Source organism: Hypomesus transpacificus, chromosome 3 (genome assembly GCF_021917145.1).
Source record: "Hypomesus transpacificus isolate Combined female chromosome 3, fHypTra1, whole genome shotgun sequence".
NCBI classification, from domain to species: domain Eukaryota; kingdom Metazoa; phylum Chordata; class Actinopteri; order Osmeriformes; family Osmeridae; genus Hypomesus; species Hypomesus transpacificus.
Genome location: NC_061062.1, coordinates 7,366,353 through 7,393,565, shown reverse-complemented (window position 1 = coordinate 7,393,565; position 27,213 = coordinate 7,366,353). Strand labels below are relative to the sequence as shown.

Sequence of the window (27,213 nt, the reverse complement as noted above, 5' to 3'; positions counted from 1 at the left end):
GACAATCTTTAATTAGTTTGTCAAAGAAAGATCATAGATCATTTTCACAAACCACTCATCACAGCAATAGGCCAACACACCATTTCAACTTCACTTTGTCCAGTGAGATCTGTGAATCAAGTGCTTAGATCTCACTTAAACCTGTGATATTTAGATCCACATTGGGCCAGGTCAACATGGAGATTATTTAGGTGTCTGTGTCTAAGTGATTGAGAAAAATCAGTGTAAACAGTAGCACTATGTCAATGACATGTAGGCAATAAACTGTTGGCTACAATATAATTAAACGTTAAGGACCATCGCGAGTTTACAAACTGAGTTGTTTTTGTGAACATTCCTTACTGCACTTGCGAGAGCCGCTACATTGAACTAGTTAGTAGCCTAATCAAGAGTCAAACTGCAGGAATTGGCGCTCATCCCAAAGCTACATAGGAAAAACAAAACGTTTGCAGGAGACGCTTTGGAAAATAAGACTCGGCACTGCTGAATCAAATGGAAAATACATTGCAGATGACTGGGCTCGCTCCCTCCCTAATGCTTGTCTTTGTCGGATGTCGCCACATCAAACCCTGTGCATATGTCATTCTAGAAGGGGACTACAGCAAGAACAGAACAGATTTGAAAAAATTATTGACAGAGGGATGGGGCGACGTCGGTGTTCTCTCCAGACGTTTACAACTCTCCTTCCAAAAGAAGACGCTTTTGCACATTGCGAGCGAAGATTATCTTACTTGCTGCTTGGAAACCGAACCTACATGCACTACTAGAAGTTACAATGAACCATTCTCTCTTTATTCTACTACGGAAAAAGTGTTAAGTAGGCAACATGATCGACCTTTTGCTTTTCTGAAGAAAGCGCATAGGTGTATGTGACGGTGACATATATGAGACAAGTCGCGCGCATTAGGATACATTTTGTCATCCGTGTTGCGATAATGTGACGACGGTCATCGTTTTTTTTTCAAATACCAAAAATATTAGGATATATAAATAACCTATATATTCACTTTGCTACAACTGCACAAGTGGGGACAAGAAGGCAACGTCGACCAACTCAAAGGAGGTAAGTTATAGGCCTACATGTGTTTTTATTTCTGTCACTTATTTGAGTAAACACCTTTATGACATTACATTTCCAAAAACGATCGGACAAGTTCAAGAGGATCGAGCTGCAATAAGCCTACATCTCAATATTGAAATCTCATGGGTAATTTCTCAAAAGGCAAGACCGTTTTTTTTTTACTAGGTTGTATGCCAACGAATGTTTTGTGTGTGTGTGTTGTAGAAATGATAAGATGTGAATTGGTGTTAAAATGAATATACATTTTGTAAACCTTGGTTTTAATCAGTATTCCACTATGCTGCACTTCTGTATTGCAGAAAAATAATATATTAGAATGAACCTTCAATCTAAGAGGTGCTCTGCAGTGTATCTGCTGTCACTTCATCATGTGCAGAAATGGTATTGGATGTGGTTTATGAAGTGGCAGAAATATTACTGCTGCCTTCAAAGGAATAGACTGGGTTGAATCATTACTGTCATTCTGTCCTTTTGAGTGTATAATTGAATTGCCATCTTAATTGCCCTCTTCCGGATTCCCCTTTTAAAGAAAAGACACAAAGGATATGGTGTGAAAAAGCCTTTCTTTGACATTAGTATCTATCTCCTTTGAACTGATCCTCTGAATTCTCTCTCTTCCCCTCCCTTTTTTGCAAAGTAAACCTTCCAAAGCCGAGTGGGTTGGCAATAAGGGTTGGACGCAGTTCACCTCCGCTTGCTGCCAGCAACATCTGGAGTCACTTCCCAGAAATTCCACCTTTGCTATTTGTTTCCCTTAGAAGGAAAAGTGTCAGATGGAATTCAGATAGCTTTTCAGGCCGCAGGGAGGATGCCATAGACAGACCTTCCAGCTCATCTGACATGCATTGGCAGGGGAGGGTGGTATTGTTTGAGGAAGCACTCATATTTTTCCTGACGGCAGCTTTGACAGTGTTGTCATCTGGTTCAGAGGCTGCAGGCAGTCACCCACGCGGGGGGGTGTACCTAAGAGATATCCATGCCAGATTGTTTAGCTTTTGTCCCCCCCTTCCAGCCATATGTGTATCAAAAGTCCTCACTGTGTCTCCCCTACTCTCGGGTTGTCTGGCATGACACCATCCATCATATTTCTATCTCAGCAGACTCATTAAGGATTTCAACATGTAGACAGCCTTCAGCCCACTCAGCCATTCATCTTCCACAGCAGGGCAAAGAAAATCACATCTGTCGCCCTGTCTTGCAACACTGAACATGGCGGGGGAAATGTTTCATAGATAGATACAGTCTTTAAAAAAATTATATTAGAGGAATTCAATGATTGTGTCACCTAGCAGGTACTGTAGTTCTGACATTAGTTGAGGCCTATTGTGACTGCAATGAAAACCGCAAAGAAGGTATGAGATAACAGGACATTTACATGTAATTCTACACACATTTATGAAAGGTCAGCCACATTCTAGGCCAAATACACATTTATCATCAATTGTTTTCTTGTGATACATCTTTACAGTTTTTTCAGCTGTGATGCATATTCCACCAGAATAGTAAATTTATGTTGATCTGGCATTGTGATGGTGTGATCACATTTCTACAATGCATCATTGGTTTGATACTAGATGTCATCGGATTTGATAAAAGGTTTTTTCAAAATGTTAATCGGGAATGTACGATACTTACTACCTTTTGTCATCTGTTTGGTCTTAGTAAGGGAATACTTTTTTGTTTTTGTTTTCCTTATTCTTGTGCTATCTAAACTACATAATCTAGTGAGCATGTTTTTACATATATTGCAAATATCCAGTCACAAAACCTTTTCCCTGCTATGATAAGCTTGAAGCTGCTCTGCCTTTGAAGAATGGGCTCTTACCTTTAATTTTCTTCCTCAGCAGACCAGAGAGGACTGAGAGATGACCCAAGTCTTGTCAGTAAAGCCCTCCCTGAACCCAGAAGGGGACCCCCTTCTCCTGCAAAACCAGCACTTACGGGAGCACTGCATCAAGACCTCCAAAGCCACTCCCATGGAGTCAGGGGGCCCTAACAAGCAGCTGGTGGAGGGTAGGTCAACCACACTGGCTCAGATTTGATATTTTTGCTGCAATTGCTAATGAAGTCATGGTATCAGAATCAGTGAGTAACTGTAACCCAAGTTTTCACCAGTGTTTCCACCGCAATTCCCCAGAACTTTTAGTTCCCAGAACTACTTTTCAAGGAACTGCTACCCATTGTTAGCTGTGTTTCCAAACAGGAACTTTCCCCAGAAGTTCAAACAAATTTGTCCACTGACTATATTTGTATGTAGAATAGAAATCTTAAATAAAATTTGAGAAACTCAACAGTTCCTGCTTATTGGTCCCCGAAACTCTATTTGGTTGCTGATTCCTGTGGTGGATGCACAGTGAGTTGCAGGGTATAGCTCCTAGTTCCAGGGTATAGCTCCTAGTTCCGGGGTATAGTTCATGTGGTTGAAAGGGGGCTTTTGAAGATATGTACTCAGGGGTTTTGGAGTTACTAATATATATTTTATAGGACCCAGCGGGAGTATATACTTTATGCTCAACTGAACTTGAACTAATGTTCAAAGAACAATTTACCAACCATCCCTAAAAGAGTGGTACTTCTACAATATGTGCATTATCAAATGTGGTCCGTAATTTCTCAAATAATTTTCATTCTATTTTTCTGAATAATTAATGAACTTTTCTCCCACACAAGAGCTCCCCTGTAGGCGAGTGCCAGACCATGTGACTATGTCGAGGATTGCCTATATTAAGAGGAAGTATGTGGAAGATGAAGACTCATACATCACTTTTAGGAGCTACTGTAAAACTGTACGTTTAAATCAACCTTTCTCACAGCATATTTTTTGTGCAAACATTCTCTGCGTTTGTCTAGTATAGTCAAATCAGATTGGTTGTTGGGGTGCGCATTGGTCTCATGTTATCGCTGACATGTATTAATTAGCGACCAGTCCTCCTAATCCTAATCAGGTCCATAAAAGTGCTTTTTGAAAGACTTTCTAAGAGTTTTTAAGAGTTTCTTCCTTGAAGTCATAACAAAGGTAATAATAAAAAGTGATGTCCCACAGATGGCACCGGTGGTCGAGGAGCGCGCCCAAGTGCTCCGGCTTTCCCTGGAAAAACTGCGTTTCATTGACTACCCTGAGGCCTTCCTTCGGCGCTCTGTCCTGGTCAACAACCTTCTGCATCGCCTCCGTGCAGAGATACTGCTCCAGAGCGACTGGGGCCTACCACAGGACCTGAGGGTCCCTGCCGCCTTCCCCTCATATCTCATCGCACCAGCTGATGCCACCACGCCCTACCTGGCCTTTCATGGTTCTCTGCCCCCGCCCTGCCTGACCGCACAGGGACCCCCCTTACGCAAGCGGTTCCGGCTGATCCGTAGAGGGGAGCTTCAGCCCGAGTGTGTCCAGACTTGTGGCTGCCTCTACACGGCTGTAGCAGACCAATACCTCCATTTACCCTTTTCAGCGTCCAAAACTGTGGCTAACAGCTGCTCCTCTGCCCCGCACCCCGCCTCTTCTTCGTCCCCCTCTATCTTCCAAATAGGGTCTGGTGAGAATAGACTGGGAGTGGAACTCGATGTAGAGCGCGATGACGGCGATGAGGAAGAAGAAGAGAGAGAGGAGGAAGAGGACAGGGAAATGAGAACAGCTAGACTTCACATGGCATCCATAGAGTGGCCAAGGCCAAGGAGCAGGACTAGGACCTTACGACTAAGAAGAAGAAGAAGGGAAGCAGGGGAGGGTGACAGGGGAGAAGTGACGGGGGATACAAAGGGTGACTTTACTAGAAACTGAGTAGTCACAGAGGGGGACTTGTTGAGATTTATGCGGTCCTTGTAAGATTATTAAAAGGAACTACTCTCTGGTAAAGTTACTATGTTGGGATTCAAATACTGTAAGTGAGCTGCAGCTTAGCTTTGCACTGTCTCTATAAACCCCCTCAGTACAAAAGAGGAATTAAGGCTCCCCTATTGGTAAATCTGGACCTTAAACTGTCTACGACATCGACCAAATGTAGCATATTAAAACTTCATATTTAAAGCAGTTTTGAACAGGTTTGGCATCAAAGTAGTTCCTGATGATTGGTATAGGCAGATGTAGTTAGCAGGAGTTTTAGGCTTTTGACATGTTGACAAGGATGAGACTGTATTCTATGCTGGAGCAAACTATTTTGGGAATTGCTGTGAGACAAAACAGTCCAAACAAAACACCTGTTTTTCACCAACAACAAAAAAAACACGTGGTGCCTTTTTATTTTTGTATATTCTTCTGTAATAGAGTACTGTTCTGTGCTTGTTCTTGTGACTATGTGTCTTGCATTTCAAGTGACTGCATCACACCGATACCAAAGGACTCGTAAAATAGCTGGAAAACTATTCTCTGAAAGATTCCTATTCCGCAGCCGTGAGGTCACTGCACTTAACCGTATGCTTGACCTTACTTCATGTCAAAGCACAACCTAACCCAACAAATGAAATGCAGCCTATTGACCTGGTTTGAGAATTAGTAGTTTTTGAAGAACATTTTAGAATTGACAGAAAATCCCTACTTCAGGGGATAACTCAATTTACTTGTACTTCGGAGCCCACTAAAGTAAATAATTGAAATGTACTTTTGAATATGTTGCACAGCTTGATATTTAACTCAGCAGAGAAGCAAAGTGCAGAATTGCTTGTTTGAGTTAAGGCAGTCGACCGCTGTGGTTGATCAATCCCAGTGTACAATTTATACAAGTGTTTGTAACAGAACATGTCATTAATTTACAATCATAGAGCTAGTACAGTAACAAACTGGTCATATAATGAAACCCCCCAAAAAATAAACATTTGACTTAAAAGAAAGTCTACAGACATTTGTAAAGATATAACTATTTCAACACACGAAATGTCTGTAGGTCTTTACTCCTGTGAGTCCCTCTGCTCTACATAATGGATAGGATCCTTACCTTGTCATTACAAGTTAGTTTCCTTCTAATTACTTAAATTGTGTCTGTATGAATCACCATTTGTAGATAAGAGACATGGAAAATAGGGTTTGACAAAATTGAAATAGTTTCACATAAATGTTAGTTTTGCATGCAATTTTGTTTTTGTAATTTTTGTTGTTTGCATAGTGCTTTCTGGAATCTTAATTTTTTTTTTACAAAGTCATGCAAAAGGAAAAAAGCAATACACATATTTCAAGATAAGATTTGAAGTTTCAGAAAGACATGATTGCTTTGTCTTTACAAAACATTTTACAAAATAAAGCTATTTTGACGTAATTTCTTTGTTTGAAAACTGTTCTAAACAAATAAAAGGATTTTGAGTTTCATATTTCTAATGTCAATTTTTCTGAACTGTTTAATGTTTAGCCTGATACATTACAGGTGACAGGATAAGGAAAAACCTAAAGTATAAAAACAATACAGATATTAGCCGCGTTTCCCAGATTCGTTAAGAAGCTCTTAACGCTAAGAGCTTCTTAGGAACGTTCTAAGAGCGTTCTAGGAAATGCAGCCATTATGGGTGTGCTGCTGGATCAGTCAAACTCCATTTTTGATCATGATAAAAGGTTCTGTCTTTGAAAAATAATTAATTATTGGGGAACAGATGCAATGAGCTTCAGTTACAAAGACTGCAAAGTCGCTAGTGTTTCAAGAGGAAAAGTGACTATAGTGACTGAATTTAGATAGGAAAATCCATCTGTAAATATAATTTTTTTACTGTTGATAAAGTAGTTAAGGTCAGTTTAAAATTTTGTCAGTCTGCCAACAACTGCAGAGACCTGCATGCTTGACCCATCTCCCCTTCATTGTGTCAGCTCTCATTTTGCCTTTTTATCTTGATCTGTCTCTCTCCCTCTCCTTCACTCCTCTCCCCACACACACACAAACATCCTGCCAGCTCCTAAAGCATAGGGACCCACGGTTTTCATCATGCACGTACACACACACACACGTGCCAGACCGTGGAAGAGGGGAGCTGTCATTTGTCAACAAGGAACTTGTCGGAAGCTCATTGTTGCTATGGGAACTGTCTGTTGGCAAGGTCTGGTTTTGCATCACAAGGCCCTCAAATAGGTTCCAAAGCCTCACAGGTCTCTTACCCCTCTGTATATCCATCCAGCTTACCTCCTCTGAGCTCAGTGTCAAATACAATGCCAGTCTCTCTTTTGCCATCATCTTTTTTTCCATTTATATTCACGTATGTTTATTTTAGCCAAAACTACAGACTAGGGCACCCTCAGCCCACTAACCCCTTATGTCTTGTAGTGAATGTTGTTAATAATGTCACAATTTAGCAGAGGTTTTTATCTAACGTGACATACACACACACCAAATTTACCTGTGCGCACCATCTCCATTTAACATTGAATCACTTAACAAACAGCTCAATCACACTCTGATTTAAGGCACTGGCATCACAGGCACTGAACTAATATGTATAATGGAAGCTGGAATTGTAGTGATCGTTAATGCCGTTAAAATGAAACATTCTGTACCACATGAACAATGTTACAAAAGCAAATGGTTGATGCTTAATGTTTTGATTCTCTTTTAACATAGGAGCAGTAGTAACAGTAGTAATATTCTAAAGTAGTTTCAGTAAAATTACTGAAAACTGTTTTAGTAAAATCTATTTGAAAGTAAATGTTTTCCCCAAAAATCTGAAAACGATACATCTTTGGACTGTGTGTGTTAACCACACTTCTTATCACAAGAAATGCAAAATGAATGGCGACTAAACCATTTCAGTTTCTTGCTTAACTGGTTCCTTTTGGGTCAAGCAAGCCATTGTATTTGCATAATCCTTAGACTTTATACTTTTGTCCTTGGAACTACTTGGACAAAAACAAAGGGAAAGTCAAACATTAAAATGTTAACTGAAATGAAAAGCATAACTCCTATAACTCTACATAACTCCTATAATCTATGACTGTGATAAATTTGAGCTTTACATTCAGTATTGTATGAAAGAAAAGAAAGACATTTAATCCAGTAGAGATGGATACAGCCTTTGGTTCACATACACAGAGTAAAGTCAGACTTTCGGAGGGATAACCGGTACCTGTGCTAGTGGATTACTTAATGTATTACTTAACAATACAAAATAATCAGGCAGACTAAACCATTGAGCCAATGTACATTTGAAATGTACAGAGGACATCAAAGCACATCATTAAATTCCAGAGAAAAGCCTAAGATTAGAGTTTACATTCTGTAATATGAGTAGACATTTGGGGACAGGATGGGGTGCCAAATCAGTTCAAAGAAAGACGAAGAAGGAAAAACTAGCAAATAGCTTTTCTTTGTCCAATCTCCTAAGAGACGGGCTGTTATGTAAGAGTAATCTCAATGGTCACACCCTGATCCCACACAGAATGTTAAGAAAATTGTAGCGGGAGGGTAAATGAGTTCAGAATTATGAAAGGAACAAAAAGGCTATTCACCATGTCACCTGAACTAGCAGAAGGGGAAAAGCATCAGTTACAGGTTGAAAGGCTTGAAATTCTTTCATTTTGATCAAGTATAATATATATTAAATATATTATACTTAATATTCTCTTATATATATATTAAATCTGGTAACCATTGTTGGAACAGGAGGATGATGTATAGAGCCAATCCCAAAGAATCACTTAAAATTAGTCAAATATTCTTGTCACACGGGAAAACAGAAAATATGAGTGACATGTTTTAATCATAACATGGATATTTTACAAGACAGCAATGATTCCATAGTCAGGATTAAGGACCCTAAATATATATAGCAATTTTGTGGAAAAAGTGGATGCAGGGTTACACTAGATTTAGTCTACAAAGGACAAAGTAATGCAACATAGAAAATAAAATGCTGTAGGGATCAGAATAGCATGGTCGGAGTCCTAAGCTGTCTTTTTGCACACGTGAATGAAGTAGCAGGGGGCCTCAGCCTGGCCAGGGATGTAGGTCTTGAAGTCACCGTAGACACTGTGCTCCAGCTTGTTGTGGAAAGCCTCACTCAGGATTGCTTTGAAATTCTCCAGGCGATGGGGGTAGTAGGATAGGCGAAATTTACTACAGGAACACAAACATACAGACATGGTAAGACACTGATACATCAAGCAAGTTGTATAAAAACAACTTGGGTGGTTGGTTGGAACTTCCAACATGCATTATTTCCAATAATAACTGTACAGTGTGTTGAGATTTCTTGTATTGTTACATTATCTTTAATAAACAGTGTACTATTGTACACCTCATTGATGGCATATAGGTATAAAATGAACAGGTGCAAATACATCATGGTAGGTAACAGCCAATATATGGATGGTTTTTAAATTTCTGTTCAATATCTTCAATTACAGTTTTCCTTACCTATGAATATATAAACGTTTCAATTTCCTACAGATAATGAGCTTCAAATCAACTTATTATTAAAGTGGGTTTGCAAATGCACTCCCTGTGTAGACCAAACTTTCTCAACCCTGGTCCTCAGCAACCCCCTGCCCTGCATGTTTTAGATGTTTCCCTCTTCCCACATACCTGATTCAAATGAATGGGTTACCAGGCTCATAAGGACCAGGGTTGAGAAAGGCTGCTGTTGACCAACACTACCAGTGTCAGTACTAACTGTGTTGTACTCTAATAATTCCTTCTATAAGTCAAGCTGATTGACTGAATGGCTAAAACTGTTCCAACTTACAATGGTTTGTATTGTTCCCAAGCCACGACCTACTCTATTCCATTATATCAGTTACAGTATGTGTCATTTTCCTATAGTGGTGGACAACTATACAAATAATACAACTCTTACACATCTACAGTTACAGTTCACAACCATTCCTGGGTTGTGACTGACTGTCTAAATGTCTGTCATTGTTACTTTGGAAAGTGTTATGTCTTATACCTCACTTCAGGATGGTTTTGTACTGGATGTGGCACCTGTACAGTGTAGTCAAGGGTAATCATGTGAGGTTTGTTGTTGACCCAAAGCACCGAGGTGGAGATGTCCTGAGTAAGGTCACTCTGAAATCCAATACACACACACGCACACACGATTGGTGGAGGCACAGTGCAGCTATGTAGGGGTTATTCTACAGTAGCAAATGGCAACATCAACACGCACACTCAGGGCTTCAGGTAAGATAGTTTACTAGTCATCAACTTACTTTAATAAATCATATTAGCTTATCGTATTTATTATGCAGGGGATATACATTACTGTAACTGGTGATTACATAGTAAGAATTAAGTCCCATCCTCATCTTAAATGAAGCTCTGTGGGATCAACTGGACAGGGTAAAGAACAAAAGCTGCCAAAGAAATTACAGCTAATCCTGCGAGAAGCTTAGACGGATTTATCACAAAAAAAGTGTTCTAAAATTGTATCAGACATGGCCAAGTATATGGTTCCGAGTGGCCTTTCTAAGACTTGAGCAAACTGATGTATGCACTGGTTGAATCACGTAGCAAACATAGTGCAGTTTGGGTCACATGCTAGCATCTTGTGCTAGTACCTTGTAGTAGATATTTTTCCCCTGGGGTGCTAGGCCAGTTTCCAGGATGTAGTCATAGTTGCGGTGGTCAATGATCAAGATACCTCCTGGTCTAACCATACTGGCTATGTTCTGCAGAGCTAGCTTCTGTTCACTCTGGTCCCCTTGGGTCAAAGTTAAGAACAAAATGTTAAATGTCACACTTTTGAAAATGAAATGTATTTGAATTAAATTGATGGGAATGGGTGGCTTCAGATTCTAAAACTAATCCAAATTATTGAAATATTATTATATTTCATTATAAGCAATGATTTAAGGCAATTTCTAGCATTAATCAATTCTTGAGATAAATAGGTACTGTACCAATGTATCATAAGTACTTACGTATTTGAGGAGAAATTGATTCCCTTCCTGCCTCCAAGCCAACACTACTATGGGTACTGTAACTGTCCCATGCCAACCTTACTGTAGTATTTGTCAGTTATTTTCCTTATTCCACTCACCTTTGAAATCTGGCAAGTGAGCGAATGAGTTCCCCAAGCAGATGACGGCATCAAATCCATCACCTGGTTTCTGAACATCTTCTGTTAACGTCAGCCAGTTTGCCTCCTCAATCTCTATAAAGTTAGAATATGTAAATAGGAATCCATGAATGAATGACTTTTCTACTTTCTGCTGTAAGATTTGTGACAAAACGTGCATGGATAGTTTAGCATAATATTAGGTTCTCTTGTCACCTTGCTGTGGAGTGCAATGAGCTGGATGTGCTTCTTACCCCATTGGTCAAAGGCACGCTCTTTTCTTCTTTCCCACCTCTCCTTCAAGGCATACTTCAGCATTTTGTCGCTAGCATCCACACTCACTACCTTAAAGCCCTCTTCAACCAGCATGATGGAGTCAACTCTGCAAAAGAAGGTTTATTGACTAATTCAATGCAACTTTGTCTAGGAGACCCTTTCTTAATTTCCTTTACATTGGATTAAAGAGTCTGCTAAATGATGTCCTGAACGCCTGATGCAGTGACACATAAACATTTATAACCATAATGTCATCAATCTTGTTTCTTTTCACAGTTTCCAAATTCCAAATGGAGTACCTTGACCCTGCATAGGGGATGGATGCTCAGTTCACTAAAGATATTAGTTTTAACAATTTGTTTACCAATTTCCAATGAGTCCCTCATTCACAAACAACTCTATTCATTCAGTCAGACCTCCGTGCAGAAAGTCTGCTGGAGTCAGCAATTTTGCCACCCCCCCCCCCCCCAACAAACACACACCAAAAAAAATCTGTTATGATCTGGGTATATATGCTAAATATTAGTTTATACATACAATTGGTCATTGTGAAATTTAGTTTGTGCCTGATGCCTACAATGTACAACAGCACATTAGACTTTTAACCAACATCGCATAACATCAATTCCACAGCATAGAACTCACTGTGCGTCAATTAAAACTATTATCCTCAAATCATTGGTGATGATTTATTCATATTCTAATAATCAATGGAAACAAGGCATTTCCAAAATGTAGGCAAACATGTTAGCAGAAGGGGTGACGAAGGATGCACAATTTATGATCATGGGCTGTTACCATGGTCACAACAAGGGACAACATTTTCCAGAGATGCTATATTAAATACATTTACCTTCTTGCTTCTACACAGTCTTTCCCTGATTGTCCCACTCTCCCTCTTTGTAACAGCACATTGCATTCAGCAGGTAAGCAGAGGCGTGTACAATTCCTGCCAGCTCCTTTGGTTCATTCAAAGGTTCACATATGACTTCTAGCAGTATGGGTTGTGGCATTTTGTTCACTTAAAAGATTTGTTAAAAAAGAGCTAATTGTTTGCAAACGACCCATCACTACCCTCCATTAAACAGTCCATACAAATAATTCAAATCTATATTGTTAGCAAAGAATTTGGGGATACAACATGTTGTGTTATTGTCAGATTCACTGCTGAAAAGAGTAAGAGCACGGGAGGCATGTCCTATGCTCTGACATTTTAGTGGACGACTGATGAGTGGGGTGGAGCTGCTTCTTTGCTGAGCTGGCAGTATGCGAGCGTCAACCCTCTTCATAGAAGAACAGCTGTCACAGGCAAACAAGACAGCAGTATAGTTTAAAAAAAAAACTTTTGCAGTTTACTCATTGGCAGGGAAATCAGTTCAGAGAGAGAGAGAGCGAACATGTCCAATAGCTCATTCATCTAACAGGTTTAAATAATTGTATTGCTGGACAATTTTGAGAACTTGAATTGGATGGGGCCACTAGTAATAGGGTTCCACTGGGCATTTTTGTGACATGTGACCTACTACGATACACTTAATGGAATGCAGACAACTTCAAAGTCTACTGGCCAATTCTATAATCTGCTATAGTCCCATTTGCTCTTTTTACTTTTGTTTTCCCTGAAATGTTACTTCTTTACACAATTTATTTGGATATCTGAAAATGAAAACTATCTTCAGAGATTAGGTTTAGTAATTAAATATTACTCTTGTGTGAGGCCAAATTTGATACTCGCTTTTAGCGCTCAAAAACATGCGTCCTCTTTCCACTCGGAATCAATTGAAGGGAAACACGAGCAAACGGTCTGTAACAAATAGTAACTGAATGCTGAATTTAATGCAAGAGAATAAATTTGAACAAAGTTGTTTAAAGGCTTTTTCAGCAACCAGCTGGTAACAGATAAGACTAGTAGATACGTAAAACAATTCTTAGAACGTTTGTTAGAATGATGATCACTAACTATCGAAACCACAATCTTGAATGAAAAACTTGCAGTTTTTACAGATTTTATAAGTTAACATCCCAGATCAAGAAACAGATCATTCAAATGTTTGTACCAAGCTCTAATAGACCAAAACATTTTTCATTGTTCGAGCTATGTTGAAACCTACATATGATGCAATAAACAAAATCAAAATCTCGGCAGCTTGGCCCAATTATTTCCATACAATTATTTCAGTTTGAACAGGGTTATGCAGCCCATCTGTTCCATCCATGCAGTTGTTGGTCTTCACACACATTCACTTGTTGTCCTGAACTGAAGCAAGCCATAGGGCTACCTTGCTATAGACAAGACTGGCTGTACAATTTGAAACAAAACTTTCCATTCAGTGGCACAATGTGATGGTTGTAGACGTGTTTCTTGAAGAGAACAACACTTGTTATAAGTAGGCTATCTTAATTATAACCAGTTGGTTTAGGCCATGAATTACGCACAAAGTAATGTAATTTCAAATGTCATGTCGGCCACCATACCCTGTTCCGCATGCTACGTCCAGAATTTTCTGTACACCCTGCTTTTTCAGCAAAGACACCACCCAACTTTTATATTCTTCCGTTCTACTCCGTGTGTCTCCGATGTAGAGCTGCCATACTTTAGCTGCTTTTCCGTCAGCATACTGATCCGGCAGACCAACGGCAGCAACACCGAGAGAACGAGTCCTAAAAACACTGTCGACCGACATTCTGTATCATCAAAGAATAACGCTGCAAGATATCACAGTAAATGTATCCAAGACTCGTGGTATAAGTATACACCTTTCAATAATCGGCCTTTCCTGGCCTAAATGAATTGACAATTCTAATCTACGGGGATACGCTCTATATTTTTCGAAAGTCTTTCTGTATTATATACCGGAATACAGTGGTGGAGACACGTTGATCCAATGAAACCCTCGTGTAGTATCACGCCTACTTTATGATTGGAGGAAGCAATTAATGACGATAGTTCTGCGATGTCTCCAACAAATGTTGCAATAATAAAACCTCAAACAGTGCATCGTCCTAAATCTATAATTTTCCGATTGTGATTTGGATAGTCCAGATATTCCCTCAAATATCTATAAACCTGAACCAAATGATAAATTAAATTATTTCAAGATTATTGCATTTAACGGAATTCAATATTTGAATTATCCTTCAGAAAGTTTAATGTAAGTTTGGGTTAAAGCCTATTTACAATATGCAAAACGTATTAGTGCAAGCTTTTTTGTATTTGTAAGACAATTTTTGTCTCACGAAAGGTCAACAACACACCCACTTTGACTCGCAAATGGAGCACAGTAACAAGTAAACATATCCAATGACATGGCTAGTTCAGCCCGTTACAGACCCACCACATTGTTTTGTCCAATCAAATCTTTCGTAGATACGGTAGGTTACAACCAGTTCCATCCAGGTGAGTACGGTACCCAAATCACTATTCAAATATATGGTTTAACCCTATCTCTTCTGTACCACACTTCACATAAATGATGATAATTGTCTTTAATACTGTGTCTGGGTCCTTGTGGGGAGGGTCTGCATGAAAGTGTACAGGAATACTCAGGGGTTTATTTGTTGTTTTGTGTTGTTGGAACATTGGATTATACCTGTCATGTTCATCATGAAAGACATGCGCCAATGCCCTTAGGTTGGGGTGTTTTTGATGGAGCTGCAAGGTGCAATAAGCTATTTTTTCACATTGAAATAAAACTATTTTGACCCAATACATTAAATTGAAAATATATTTGACCCAATAAGCCAGTAGCATGAAGTCAAAGAAAAAGTGTAGAAACTGTCTGCACCTTAGCTAACACATTGCCTCTTCTATTGAGTGAGAACACTTTAGGACAAATTATCAACCATTTATTATCAAGGAGGTGTGTCTACCTTGGCTCAAATTGTGAATGTGCATACTGCTCCTCTCTATGGGCATACTGGATCCGGTTGGGTTGGCAGGTACGTGCTTGGTTGGCAAATAGCTATCTGACTAACTTCTTTGACAGATTGTTACAATTGTTTGGTGACTGATGTTGTTATTGTAGGTAGGGAAACACAGGTGGGTGGTGTATACCATATGCTGAACCTTTGTGCAGTCTGTTCCAGTCCAGAGGAGAGAAGCTTTATTTACACCCTGTACCACCGTCATTTTCAGCTTGCAACACACAGTGACTCACTTCAACACCCAAACCACACAAAATTACACAACTCGACAGCTGCTACACATTCAGGTTCGCTTTATTTGTCATTTCATCATGAGTTGCATAGTACAGACATACAGTGTAACACAAAGTTCAAGCAGCACACCAGTTCAAGCTGGCTTTATTTATCATTTCAACACAGTACAATATAGACATATAGTATAATAGAATGTCATGCCACACAGGCAACACCTTTTCTAAAGCAAAGAGGTAATGTTGTTTAAACCAAACCAAAAGTTATGATAACATATTTTAGAAACGTACACATCAAAAAATTTGTCACATAACATTTATTTATCAAATTGTCAATGACAATTGTTAGACTAATGACTTTACTTCACTCCGTTCCTTCAATCACTCGACATAGTCGCCATACCATGAATTGACCAGCAGATGTCCCTACGCAGAGCATGTATCGAACACTGAAAAAACATTTTGACATAACTGTTTCAAACTAGTGCACAGTGCTTGTGATGCAGTCAGTGAATAATATGTCAGTAGAACACACACACACAGATTATTCGAATTATAGATAGGGCACAGTGCCTGTGATGCCATCGATGAGTAAGATGTTGGTGACAAACACAGATTTCTGGAATTATAGATAGATAGTGCAGTTAAGTCATATGTTTAGGCTCCGCCCTCTGCTGTCAAATGAAATCTTTTTATTTTGCTACATAAAGACTTATGTCATAACGTGTGACATTTGGATGTTTATAAACTTCACCTTTTTACACACACATTCGTGTGTTTATGTGAGCCTAATTGGAATTGTTCAAATTTACAACACTCTTTTTTTATCTATCTTACTAAATACCTACAGACACACATAAAAAAAGAAGATGTACACAGACAATCAAGGAAATATCTGAAAAATGTATTTTTGTAAAGAAAATTGTATTTAAAAAGATGCTATAAATAGAGCTAGAAGGAACAGCTTTCACAAATGTCATATCATTAGAGGTCATCTGTCTGTCAACACTGATCCATTCAGTCTTTCTAACTGAGTTTCTAAACCAGAGGAAACCCAACAATAGCTATCAGCAGTTAAGTTTTTCTTCTTTATGTTTCTTTTAGAACGATCCCATCGAAATATAACTATACCAATGGTTACTGCAATTAAAAGAACTAGTGGAACAACTGAACCAATAGCGTACCATACCAACAGCCTGGAATTAAATGTTTTGCTGTTCGGAGCATTTGTTTCCAAAGTAACTTTGCCAAGAGGCTGCTCATGCATGCTCACATTGTCTGATGGGGGTGCGTCTGTGTACGCATGTTTGGTTTTTAATTCATCAGACATGGTTTGAGATTCTATTGTCTTGCCATGAGTCACTGAGATTGAACGACTCCCTGTTGGTTCAGCAGTGGAATCAATTGTTAAATCTTCAATGCATGTAAGTCCATTCTGATGTAATCTAAAGTTATTAGGACACAAGCACGTGAAACCGCCTATAGTATTTTTGCATTTGTACTCACATCGTACATTATTAAGGCATTCATCAACGTCTATACAGGCATGTCCATCTTCTGATGCAGTAAAACCAGCATTACAATGGCAGGAGAATGACCCTTGGGAGTTCAAACATATCTGAGAACATCTAGATTCAGTACACTCGTCTAAGTCGTGACATTTGCCACCAACCATTTTGTAGCCCACCCTACACTCGCACATGTAGCTACCTTGCGTGTTGACACAATCATGATCCTCACAGGCCTGCATCTGGCATTCATTAATATCAACACATCCAATTAAGTCTTTGTCCAGTTGGAGACCCTTTGGGCATACACATGAAAAGCCTGCGCCACTTGTTTTGCATTGATATTGGCATGGGGAACCGTGGCAATAGTCTTTTGCTTCACAAGATACTTGGTCATTTCCCAGTTCAAAGCCATCCTTGCATTCGCAGCGTACGCCACCAGCTTTTACACCCAAGCACAAATGGTCACATCCACCATTTTTAAAGTCGCAACTTTGGTTGTCTGATGCACAAAATGGACCAGTTACAGTCCAGGTGTTCATTGCTTTACAAATGGTGAAAATCTGTGAACTACTGTCATCACCGCACATTACCTTAGCAAATGTCCCTTTTGGCAAATAATTCAGACTATTACCTTCATTTAAAGGGGTTTTGGAAAAAGGTGGAGTGTAGTATATTTTTCCTTGTCTTGCCAATGACAGAGGTTTGCACATCTCTTTGAAGTAGAACTTGCATGCATAAAAAGCTGTATCCTTGCATGATCCATCTGTCCATTTCAACTCGCTGTTGCTTGATACATCATAATTTATTGTGACACACCTGTCTTCTGTACATGTACGGAGGGGCTCCCTGTCCCAGTTTGAATACTGGTCAAAGTTCATGCCGGATATCCACTTAAAGCCCTTCAGACTTGATCTATCTGTAACGCACTCCCCTTTGCTTAATTTTAATCCGATCCAAAATGTTAGGTCCCATCGTCGATTTTTTCTATCAAGATGAGAAAGAATTGATTGGAACTGTGCTTTCTCGGTGTTGTTCTTAGTTGTAAATAAGTAACCTCCATTGTCTTCACATTTCTGTCGAGCATCCTCAAAGATCACTTTTTCCATGTGTAAGGTAAAACAGGCTTCAGATGAACATAGACTTGCAGCAATGTTGTCTGTGGTTCCCATTGACCCACAGATGTGGAGCAGTAGTAAAAGATTTAAGAACATTATTGCTACAAATGATCAACTATAGATTACAATTCATATCAATATGCTCCATTGGCAGATACATTAAAATTCCATGAGGCTGTCTACTCAATGCAAAAACACAGAGTGGTGGGAATTCAAATTGAACGTTCAAACTCCTGTATCCTGTTTAGTGAACAGACTGAAGACGGAAATAATAATCTGTAGCAGAATGTTACTTTTGTCTCCCCGAGAAGCAAGTTCCGTTCTGGAAACCAAACACAATAGCAGGACCTCGTCATGTTTAGACATGTTTTACAGATGTCTCCATCCATGGTCGGCCTAAATGTGGTCTCTGGATTTGTGGAGCCTACTCCAGAAATGGAAACACTTTCATAAACCAATCAAAGAAACCAAATAAGTAATTTAATCGAAAGTAAACCAGGCCTATTTTGAAGTTAATGTTTATATCATAGTCATATACACAAGGATTATGTTGGGCTACATAATTGTATTTATAGTTCCCTAATCATTTGTTTATCATGTATTTGAGGATGTTGTTGACCATTTTCTACACCTGTGCATGACCTGCAGAAAATTAGTTAAATCTAAATTCAATCTGTTCATTTTAAATAAATACATATAAGGGTAACATTTCTATTAATTAAACAGAACCAGAATCAGAATTGGTGTTTCTTCGCCATGACAGTTTGCACAGACAAGGAATTTACTTTGGCAGGAGAGCCTATCTAGGCAGCCATTTTCGGCGCCAACTACAAAAGTTACAGCATAACATGAGGAGAGAGGAGGAGAGAAAAAGGCAACCCCCAGACAATGCTTCTAGAAGAGTACAGTGTGGGGAAAAGGCAAAAACCTCAGCACATAAGCCCAACAACATTTACAAAAACATGTGATTTGCAACGGGGAGTGGGGGTAGACAGCAGCATCTGGACCTGCAGCCAAGGTAGGCGCTGAACACAGACCCGCCAGCCACCCTAGGCAAAACAAGCAGGCGAAGGCGTTGGATGGGGGGGTGGTGACATCTGTAGTAGGTGAAAGTTAATGTGTGAGTAGGTCTGGGTTGGCGCCCCGACCTAGGCCACAATCAGTCCGATTCTCCCTGTGCAGATTGTATTGGCTAGGAGACATCCTTGGTCATGACCCGAGCAGTGACCAAACAACAGATGTCGGTGTGGGGGGGGAGCAAGATAGTCTCGCTTCAGCGCTCCCAGGGTAGTTGTTTTCCAGCAACGGCCTTGGCCAAGGCCTGTGCTGGTTACGGGGTCGAAAGTAGATAAGATTGGGATAGTTGTTTTGACGAGTAGCCACTCAATTTTCACGTCCACCCTTGAGGAAGGTCTCCAACTCCTCCTGTCGCCATTTTAAATTTTATTGTTATAATTTTGTGAAAATGCAATCATATGCTTAATTCATTTTGTGCTAAAAAGAAGACAAACCAAAATTACTATATATTCATGCTATATTACTTTAATGGAAAGCAGTTTGTAGAGTAAAAACTGTGATATTTAGATACCATAGATGGGAATTTTGAAATAGACTATACATTGAGTTCTTTATACAGCCTATTAAACATAATCTGGTTGATAAATCTACGACAATGAAGAGTGTTATCACTTTTGTAACGCTATGGAATCTTGCAACATTCACAAACTATTATTTTTACTTAGTTATTTCATCTCAATGTGTATGGAAGGGTTGAAGTGGTCTACCAATGAAGTTATGGTCCACGTGTAATTTGCAAAAATGATACATTTCTATCATCCAGGCAATGATTTAGATTTAATCTGGACTGCCAATTCAACACTAACCAACAAATTCAACTTCACATTTTATGGTAGGCTACTGATTGCATTAAAAGTTTCATGTTTTATGATAGAAATGTGGATGGCATTATTAAAACTTTGGTACCATCTAGTACTGATGTATGTTGCCCATTGCTAACGGAGGGCTTTCCTTGGGGGGGACAGTATATTGTTTTTTCTCTTGCCTGTGGGATGCAGATGAATGTGGCAGTACAGATCACTTCCTGTGTTTGTCTAAGGAAAGGAAGCGCAACAGGTCACAACATCAATGGCAGGAAATTGTCCCAACCATAGACACAATTCTCCCTATGAATTCTCCCCTCCAATTTCTGGCACACACAGACACGCTCTCCAATCAGTTCCTCTTTTAAATTGACTTTTAAGATTGTGTGTTTACAGGAGATCATTTTAACTACTTGAGTCAGAGCAGATCATACTCAAAATTCTAAATGTTAGAAAAACATGAGAACTATTATGCATATCACTGATAAACTTCCAACTTCAACTGCAGAAGTTGAAGGCACAAACCAACAACAACCAGTTGGTCAGTGTGCTGGGTTTTTGGCATAGACTATATACAGGGTGAATTTGGGTAATCTGGGATGCATTTTCTCATCGGAGCTTCCTGAGTAGTGCCCTGTACGGTGGCCAACATGTGCAAACACGCTACAAATAGACAACATTCTAGCAAATTGAAAATACACAAGCAAATTAAGAAAACATGTATTTGACCACACATGCGCAGCATGCAGCAAACGCGCTGCAAATATAGAAACGCGTTGCAAATACACACAACACAACCAAATACCTACATTAACACGCTGCAAATATAGAAACGCGCTGCAAAAAAGGAAAACACGCCAACCCCGAAAACAAATGCAAACAGAAAAACGCTGCATCCAGATAACACAACGGAAGTGCTCCAGGCCTCTAGTGGGAGCGCTAAGTAGAAGAGCGTGATTTTAGAACCAGAGAGGGCAGATGAGAAGTTTGTTTTGAATAGGACCAATTCGAAGTAAACAGGCGACATAAAAAGATTAGTATTCATTTCTATATGTGCCCCTCCTCTTTGACAGTTTTTCAAAAGACTTACTTTGATGTTGGTCCAAACTTTTCATATGCTCTCTTTTTCTCTCTCGCTCCATGGGGCCAAAAATCAAGATGTTCCACTTGGCTCTCCCCCTAGAGGCCTGGAAACTTCCGTTGTGAAAACTGGATGCAGCGTTTTTGGTTTGCAGCGTGTTTATGTATTTGGTTGTGTTGTGTGTATTTGCAGCTTGTTTGCTGAATGCTGCGCATGTGTTGTCAAATTGATGAAGATGTTTTCTTAATTTGCTTGTGTTTTGTCTATGCATGCGTTTTCTTAGTTTGCAGCGCATTTGCACATGTCGGCCACCGTATTCTTCGGATTGATAAACAGCCATTCTGCTAGAACGTCATCAAATGCGGCCATCTTGCCACAGGCAAGCTTTCTGGTACCTGAGGTAAGGTCAGTGATCTGCACAAACACACTTATCTCGCTGAATTCTTGACGGATTTACAAATGGTTTGGTTTCTTACAAACGTTATTAACGTGGTTATAATTCTGGATTCTTCAACATGTTGAAATCGCAGCTTTTCTCTTCGAAAAACTACTTAATCGTGCAGCATTGTGTATCACGGCTACTAGTAATTTTACGTCAATGGGAGAGGCAGAGTTGTTCTTTATTTTCAATATAACTTAAGTTGCACATGATTTAACTGAAGTTGCACATGATTTCCAATCGGGTTGGTTTGTTAAAAATATCTTACCTTATGATTTCTACAGGAAATTGATGACTCTTATTGCCAGTGAAGATGCCAGACTTTTGTGCAGCCTACAAATGCTCTAATCGCCGTTGTCTCGAAACGAGAACCCGTGGGATCACCTTTCACATGTAGGATATTACAATATTATGATTTATTTTTAGGATAATAGTTACTTCGTGGAAGTATATACAGGAACAGCGGGGCTATGACATAATGGTATTGCTAGATTGTTGTTGACACAAGGCTTTTTCGAATGTTTGTTTACACAATCACGGAATGTTTCTTTTGGACACCTTTTTATTGTTTTTAGTGTGGTTATCATACATACATACATGCATACATTTACCCCAAAAATGATAATATAGGTGTGTATTTGTGTCCTTACCAATAATGTAAATGGAAATACGGATTGAAAATGTACAATAATTCTGGGTACATTTCTCACTTTTTAAGGTTTCCCAAAACCGGAGAGAGGAGGAGGAAGTGGGAAGTTGCTCTAAGAAGGGACGGTTTTGCTGCCTCTGACAGGACACTGCTCTGCAGTGAGCACTTCAGGAGGGAGGACTTTGACAGGACGGGGCAGACTGTCCGGCTTAAAGATGGTGTTGTGCCAACCATTTTCAACTTTCCAGCTCATCTTCAAACGGTATGTGTATCATTGACCAACAATAATTTAAGGTGTATAAGATTGATCAATACAAATTTGTGATAAGTTTTTTGTTTCTGCAATTTCTATAATGTGTTGTTTATTACAGCACATTTTAAACACTCAAAACTTCTTTACTCTTTTTTTTAGTCGGTAGAAACAAGAAGTACAACCACTTCTAGTAGAGTGGATGACAAACTGCCAAAGGACTTGATGCCTGATGTTGTGAGTATTTGCATGTGGAATGTCACAAACTAATGAGAGCATGAGAACAAGCATATGGCTTGTTACATTAAATCCTTTATCTTGGTGGTACCAAGAAAGGTCTATGATGGTGTTAGTAGTCTAAGAGCCCAATATTATTTGAGTACCAACATTGAAACTACACCCAGGGGTAGGCAACCTTAAAGTTTTTGTCCAGAGCCACAAAATGTATTTTTGCCTTATAAGTGGAGAAGCCTATACAATTTATGCTGTGTGTTTTCTGTTGGAGAATTGGAGAACCTAAAAATGTATTCAGGCTCACAGAATTGAAAAGTGAATTGTTGAAAAAGCAAGTTATTAATTTCCGTATTACTATTATTTATATATTTGTATATTTTACCAAAACAACAGGGAGCCACTGGAGAGAGGACATTGAGGGGCAAGCGGCAGGCCACTGACCACTTGTATACATTGCCTGCTTCCCCTAAGGCTATAAAGGCCAAACTTGAAGAAGCCTCAGTGAGAGTGAGGAAACTGCAGCGGGAGAAGAGTAATGCCCTGAGGAGAGAAAAGAGGGCCAAGAACAACATGCAGGCTCTTCTGGAGGAACTGAAGGAGACAAATCTTATCAACGAAGAGCTGAAAGACGAGCTTCAATGCTACTAAGGTAAAATACAAATATTACATTGAATAATTTGTGTATTTTATGTCCTTTGTTGACTTCCTAGTTATTATTACAAGGAGACCTACTGATCACTTTTGCTAATTGAATTTCAGATTTTCCGGTTCATCTCCTGTCAAGGCAGGGCGTAGAGTACACCAAGGCCCAGAGAGATTTTGCCTTTATGCTCCATCTGCATGGTCCAAAGGCATTTCACTACCTGAGATACTCTGCATATTCACCTGCCACATCCCAGTTCATTGCAAAGGTGTTCTTCATGATGTCTAATTTTACACTGAATTACATCAAGCACTACAGACAATATAGGGATGTTATACAAGGTGGCTGAGCTCTCTTGATGCCGGACCTGTTCTCAATAAAATGATGTTGGACATGCTAGAAAGACGGCGTCAAGATGATGAGGTCAAATAGGGATGTGTCACTCTGATGCTGGATGCCATGTCCATCAAAACACACGTTCAACATGATCCTCAGACACAAACAATGTTTGGATATGTGGTCATGGGGGATCGATTGAATGAGACTGACTGAGCTTCCGAGGTTCTTGTGTTTATGGTGGTTGGGCTTCAAGGTTATTGGAAAGCTCCAATTGCATATTATTTGACCAAGTCCCTCACACCAGAATCATAGAAAGTGTTGGTGAACATGCATTAGAAGAGCTGCAACATCGTCAGTTAAGGGTGGTTCATGCATCAAATGTCAATATGTGCTCCCAACTTGGGTGCGATCTAAAAGCAGACCCCTGTGAGCCCTTGAAGACCCATTTCCCACATCCAGTAAACCATGACAATGTTTTTGTTATGATGGACACTTGCCACATGCTGAAGCTGACACGCAATATGTCACAGGTACATGCTCGTTATTGTCCATCTGCTCTGGTTGACTGTTCTGCTTTTTATACATTTTGATTGTATTTACATAATTGTGCAGACTATGGTGCTTTACAGTTGACATGTTCAATGGGAAATCAAATCTGATTCTGCAGGCATACAGCCCAGTTAGAAGCATAACTGGCAATATCAATTGGAAGTACATTGTTCAGCTGAACTATGTCCAAAAGTAAAGTGGACTAAATGCTGCCAATGAGTCACAGATAAGCATGTGAACTTTGCTAATCAGAAGATGAAGGTATGTTTGCATGACGATTTAGGTATAGAGGGCTGCAATAAAAATGGGCTCCAGGGCTTAATTGTGTTTTTATACTTTTTGATGATGTTTGTATCTTGTAGTGCTAATGTGCTCTTCATTTCTCCTTATAAACTCAATCAAGGTCTCCCTGGCTGCTCAGACTCTGTGGCAGTGGCGCTCTGCACCTTGCAGGACAGGGGCTATGCAGAGTTCAAAGATTGTGAGGCTACTTCAGAATTGAGGTAATGCAGCTAGAGATTTGCATAGTTGACCAAAAACATTTCCCAACATTCTACTGTTCTCACCAACATTTGAGTGATTAATTGCTTTAACCCCTTTAACACCCACCCTCTCTTTGTAGTTGAACTGTTGGTCAGTTACCCCAAAACGAGGGTGGTAGTTAAATGTGAATGCCACCAGGATTAACCCGTTATCCTTTTCTTTTTTGGCATCAGGAACGATTTAAATAATTATGACCCACCTCAAATTCAACTGAGAAAATAAGAGTTTATTTTATTCTTCGTTAGATGTATACAAGTAGTCAATTTACAAATCATTTAATTATCTAAGGTAAAACTACTGGTTTCAGTGCATCCCTCAAGTCCATAATATAAGTTCAACAGATGCTCTGTTCTTTTGTTTATCTACGATATTCTGCATCGAGTTCAGATGCTCTGTCCTGTTAGATGTTCTGTCCTGTCTGCATCGAGTTCATGAGATGCTCTTTTCTGTCTGTGTCAAGTTCATAAAGTAAGACGTATTATATATTATTCATACGATACTATCTTGCTCCAATGTGTTTGCTGTTGTTCAAGTTCTCTTGTATTCCCCATGCTTATTCATTATTATTATTTTAAGTTATTGTATTATTATACTAACTAAAATTTCAGGATTTGTTGTGTGACGGGCTCTGAAGAAGTTGTCCTGTGATGTCTGCCGTACCAGCCTGGTGACAGATGCTGCACCTGCCATTAAGGACCAGAGCTACCACCTGCTGTCTCAAAAAACAATGGAGGCCTGGTGATCCCATCAGAGGGCACAGTGAGGGTCGTCAGGGCAGCAGAGTGGCTTGTTCGCCAGGCATCAAGTTTCAGACGATCACAGCCCATCAAACTGCTAGAGGTCATGTATATTGTACGGAAGAGGATCGGGTCAGAGGATGTGTTTGTGCTCGGGGAGCACATGGGCGACACACAGTACGGCCTAGACAGCCACCACCATACGCTGCTAACATAAGTTGTGTCCCTGTTTTTTAAGCTAAGGCTACACCACATCGCTAAAATGACTACGCTTAGCTTACAGAGCAACATGCGACAGATGCTCAATAAAACAGTCCTTTTCAAAGGGCATTAGCCCAAAGTTACGACCCTGGTGGGGCTGTCTGTGGTCTCTCTGCGTTTGGACTTTTCATTTGGTTTGACAGGACTGATCTCTGCACCACTCTTTTGGTTCCCTTCCACTTACTGATTTACACTGCACTCCCGTTACTTTATAGGCTTATTTATTGTTATTGTTAATCTTTATCGTTTAATAAATATTTATTTTTATTGATTTCACTTTTTTGGGTCATTTTTCATCTCTATCCTCCATGTGTATACCTCCACAGTAGTCTAGTTCGCTCTAGGGTGGGGATTTTCAACATGCAGCATTTCTTCATGTATATTTGTAAAGGGAAATCTTGTACCTATTTTAGAACATTATTCTATTTTTTAAAACAACAATTATAAAGTATGCAGTGTCATCTCTGACGTTTATAACAAACCAAACCGTTGAAAATTTAGCAAATTATGGTTATTTAAAAAGTACATGTACCGCTACCAACACAATGTTATGGGTGAGCAAGCTGACTGTGGCATGATGGCCGCCATGTGCGGACGAACGTCTGGATGGCAACAGTAACTAGGAAACATTTTTGGCAAAGCAACACTCATGCAAGTTTTAAGTATTGTACTGGATGTGAATTAAAGTAGGCTACAAGGCTATTTTATCTCAACCTGTTGGTGGTGTTGCTGAAGGTGGTATAATGGGCCAACAGTAGCCAGTTCTTTATAATGCTGAAGTTGATTCTCTTCCAGTCACAAGTCCTTAACAGGAACAATAAAAAACTCCCAAGTACTGTATTCCAAGTACATAAAAAATGTATGCACTCAAACCACAGTGTAACAAGTGGTCGATGCAATTAACAGTACCTATTTTAAGCAATGACAAGTGCAATTTGTGTCCCCCTTTAGAACCAAGGCTGAGCCCCTCAGATAATGGTTGTCAGGACAGGGTCTCAAGACACCTTCTAGAACAGTCCGGAGCCTGTTTGGATTAGGGTCCATATCAGCCCAGTTCTAGACTGATTACAAATGGGGGGGTTATAGATAAATGTTGTCTTGGCAGCTATTTTTTCCTTTACCAAGTGAGTATGTGTTGTGGCTCTCTATTAAGTATATTCTACTGGGTAGCTTTGACCAAATTATATACATATATACAGTACATATATTTATAAGTTACCCAGTTTAATGCAACGATCTAAGAGAGGCATCACATATTTTGTCCCAAGAAATATTCAGATGCTCAATTAAATCAGATGTTTTTATCCCTTTTTCCCAATCCTTTTTTTCCAATCCTTTTTGGCACTATGCACTTTACAGTGTACTGGAACTGCTGACATTCTTAAGTTATTTCTTAAGTTATTTCTGTGATGCCTTCAGCTGTATTTTGTATAATTTTATTCTTGCATGTATTGTCTCGCTGTGCTTTTTAATAATTACGCTATGTCCACTGTAATGTCCTGTCTGCAGTG

The 27,213-nt window shown here is 39.5% G+C and overlaps 4 protein-coding genes across 5 annotated transcripts; 2 read left to right on the top strand and 2 right to left on the bottom strand.

The window, feature by feature from the left end:
- The first annotated feature begins 469 nt into the window (after positions 1-469).
- Positions 470-8,905, top strand: sertad4 (SERTA domain containing 4). 2 transcript variants are annotated; one of them, XM_047016278.1, is made up of 4 exons: positions 470-1,063; positions 2,929-3,094; positions 3,752-3,867; positions 4,125-8,905. In XM_047016278.1, exons 2-4 carry the CDS (start codon positions 2,947-2,949, stop codon positions 4,854-4,856), a joined length of 996 nt encoding a protein of 331 aa, XP_046872234.1. In that variant the 5' UTR covers positions 470-1,063; positions 2,929-2,946; the 3' UTR covers positions 4,857-8,905. The 2 variants fall into 2 exon arrangements, with proteins under 2 accessions (XP_046872234.1, XP_046872233.1); XM_047016277.1 differs by having other exon boundaries at positions 471-1,063; positions 2,926-3,094.
- On the bottom strand, positions 8,725-14,198 carry gnmt (glycine N-methyltransferase). Its single transcript, XM_047016279.1, has 6 exons — positions 13,793-14,198; positions 11,296-11,423; positions 11,024-11,137; positions 10,542-10,684; positions 9,932-10,050; positions 8,725-9,099 (listed from the first exon to the last, which is right to left on the bottom strand). Exons 1-6 carry the CDS (start codon positions 13,999-14,001, stop codon positions 8,928-8,930), a joined length of 885 nt encoding a protein of 294 aa, XP_046872235.1. The 5' UTR covers positions 14,002-14,198; the 3' UTR covers positions 8,725-8,927.
- Positions 14,199-15,244: 1,046 nt separating this feature from the next.
- LOC124463938 (complement component C1q receptor) lies at positions 15,245-18,859 on the bottom strand. Its single transcript, XM_047015781.1, has one exon. The coding sequence runs from the start codon at positions 18,191-18,193 to the stop codon at positions 16,463-16,465; it is 1,731 nt and encodes a 576-aa protein (XP_046871737.1). The 5' UTR covers positions 18,194-18,859; the 3' UTR covers positions 15,245-16,462.
- Positions 18,860-21,469: 2,610 nt separating this feature from the next.
- Positions 21,470-25,973, top strand: LOC124484664 (THAP domain-containing protein 6-like). Its single transcript, XM_047045687.1, has 8 exons — positions 21,470-21,890; positions 22,216-22,408; positions 22,559-22,633; positions 23,024-23,279; positions 23,390-24,142; positions 24,280-24,422; positions 24,565-24,664; positions 25,313-25,973. Exons 1-4 carry the CDS (start codon positions 21,811-21,813, stop codon positions 23,276-23,278), a joined length of 603 nt encoding a protein of 200 aa, XP_046901643.1. The 5' UTR covers positions 21,470-21,810; the 3' UTR covers position 23,279; positions 23,390-24,142; positions 24,280-24,422; positions 24,565-24,664; positions 25,313-25,973.
- The last annotated feature ends 1,240 nt before the right edge of the window (positions 25,974-27,213 follow it).

Coding starts and splice junctions, on each gene's coding strand:
- LOC124484664 (XM_047045687.1), top strand. CDS start 21,811: ATGCCAGACTTTTGTGCAGCCTACAAATGCTCTAATCGCCGTTGTCTC. Junction 21,891..22,215: donor CGTGGGATCACCTTTCACAT/GTAGGATATTAC, acceptor TCACTTTTTAAG/GTTTCCCAAAACCGGAGAGA. Junction 22,409..22,558: donor TTCCAGCTCATCTTCAAACG/GTATGTGTATCA, acceptor TCTTTTTTTTAG/TCGGTAGAAACAAGAAGTAC.
- LOC124463938 (XM_047015781.1), bottom strand. CDS start 18,193: ATGTTCTTAAATCTTTTACTACTGCTCCACATCTGTGGGTCAATGGGA.
- sertad4 (XM_047016278.1), top strand. CDS start 2,947: ATGACCCAAGTCTTGTCAGTAAAGCCCTCCCTGAACCCAGAAGGGGAC. Junction 3,095..3,751: donor TAACAAGCAGCTGGTGGAGG/GTAGGTCAACCA, acceptor CTCCCACACAAG/AGCTCCCCTGTAGGCGAGTG. Junction 3,868..4,124: donor TTAGGAGCTACTGTAAAACT/GTACGTTTAAAT, acceptor GATGTCCCACAG/ATGGCACCGGTGGTCGAGGA.
- gnmt (XM_047016279.1), bottom strand. CDS start 14,001: ATGTCGGTCGACAGTGTTTTTAGGACTCGTTCTCTCGGTGTTGCTGCC. Junction 10,051..10,541: donor GGAAAAATATCTACTACAAG/GTACTAGCACAA, acceptor ATTGGATTTCAG/AGTGACCTTACTCAGGACAT. Junction 9,100..9,931: donor CAAAACCATCCTGAAGTGAG/GTATAAGACATA, acceptor GTGTTCCTGTAG/TAAATTTCGCCTATCCTACT.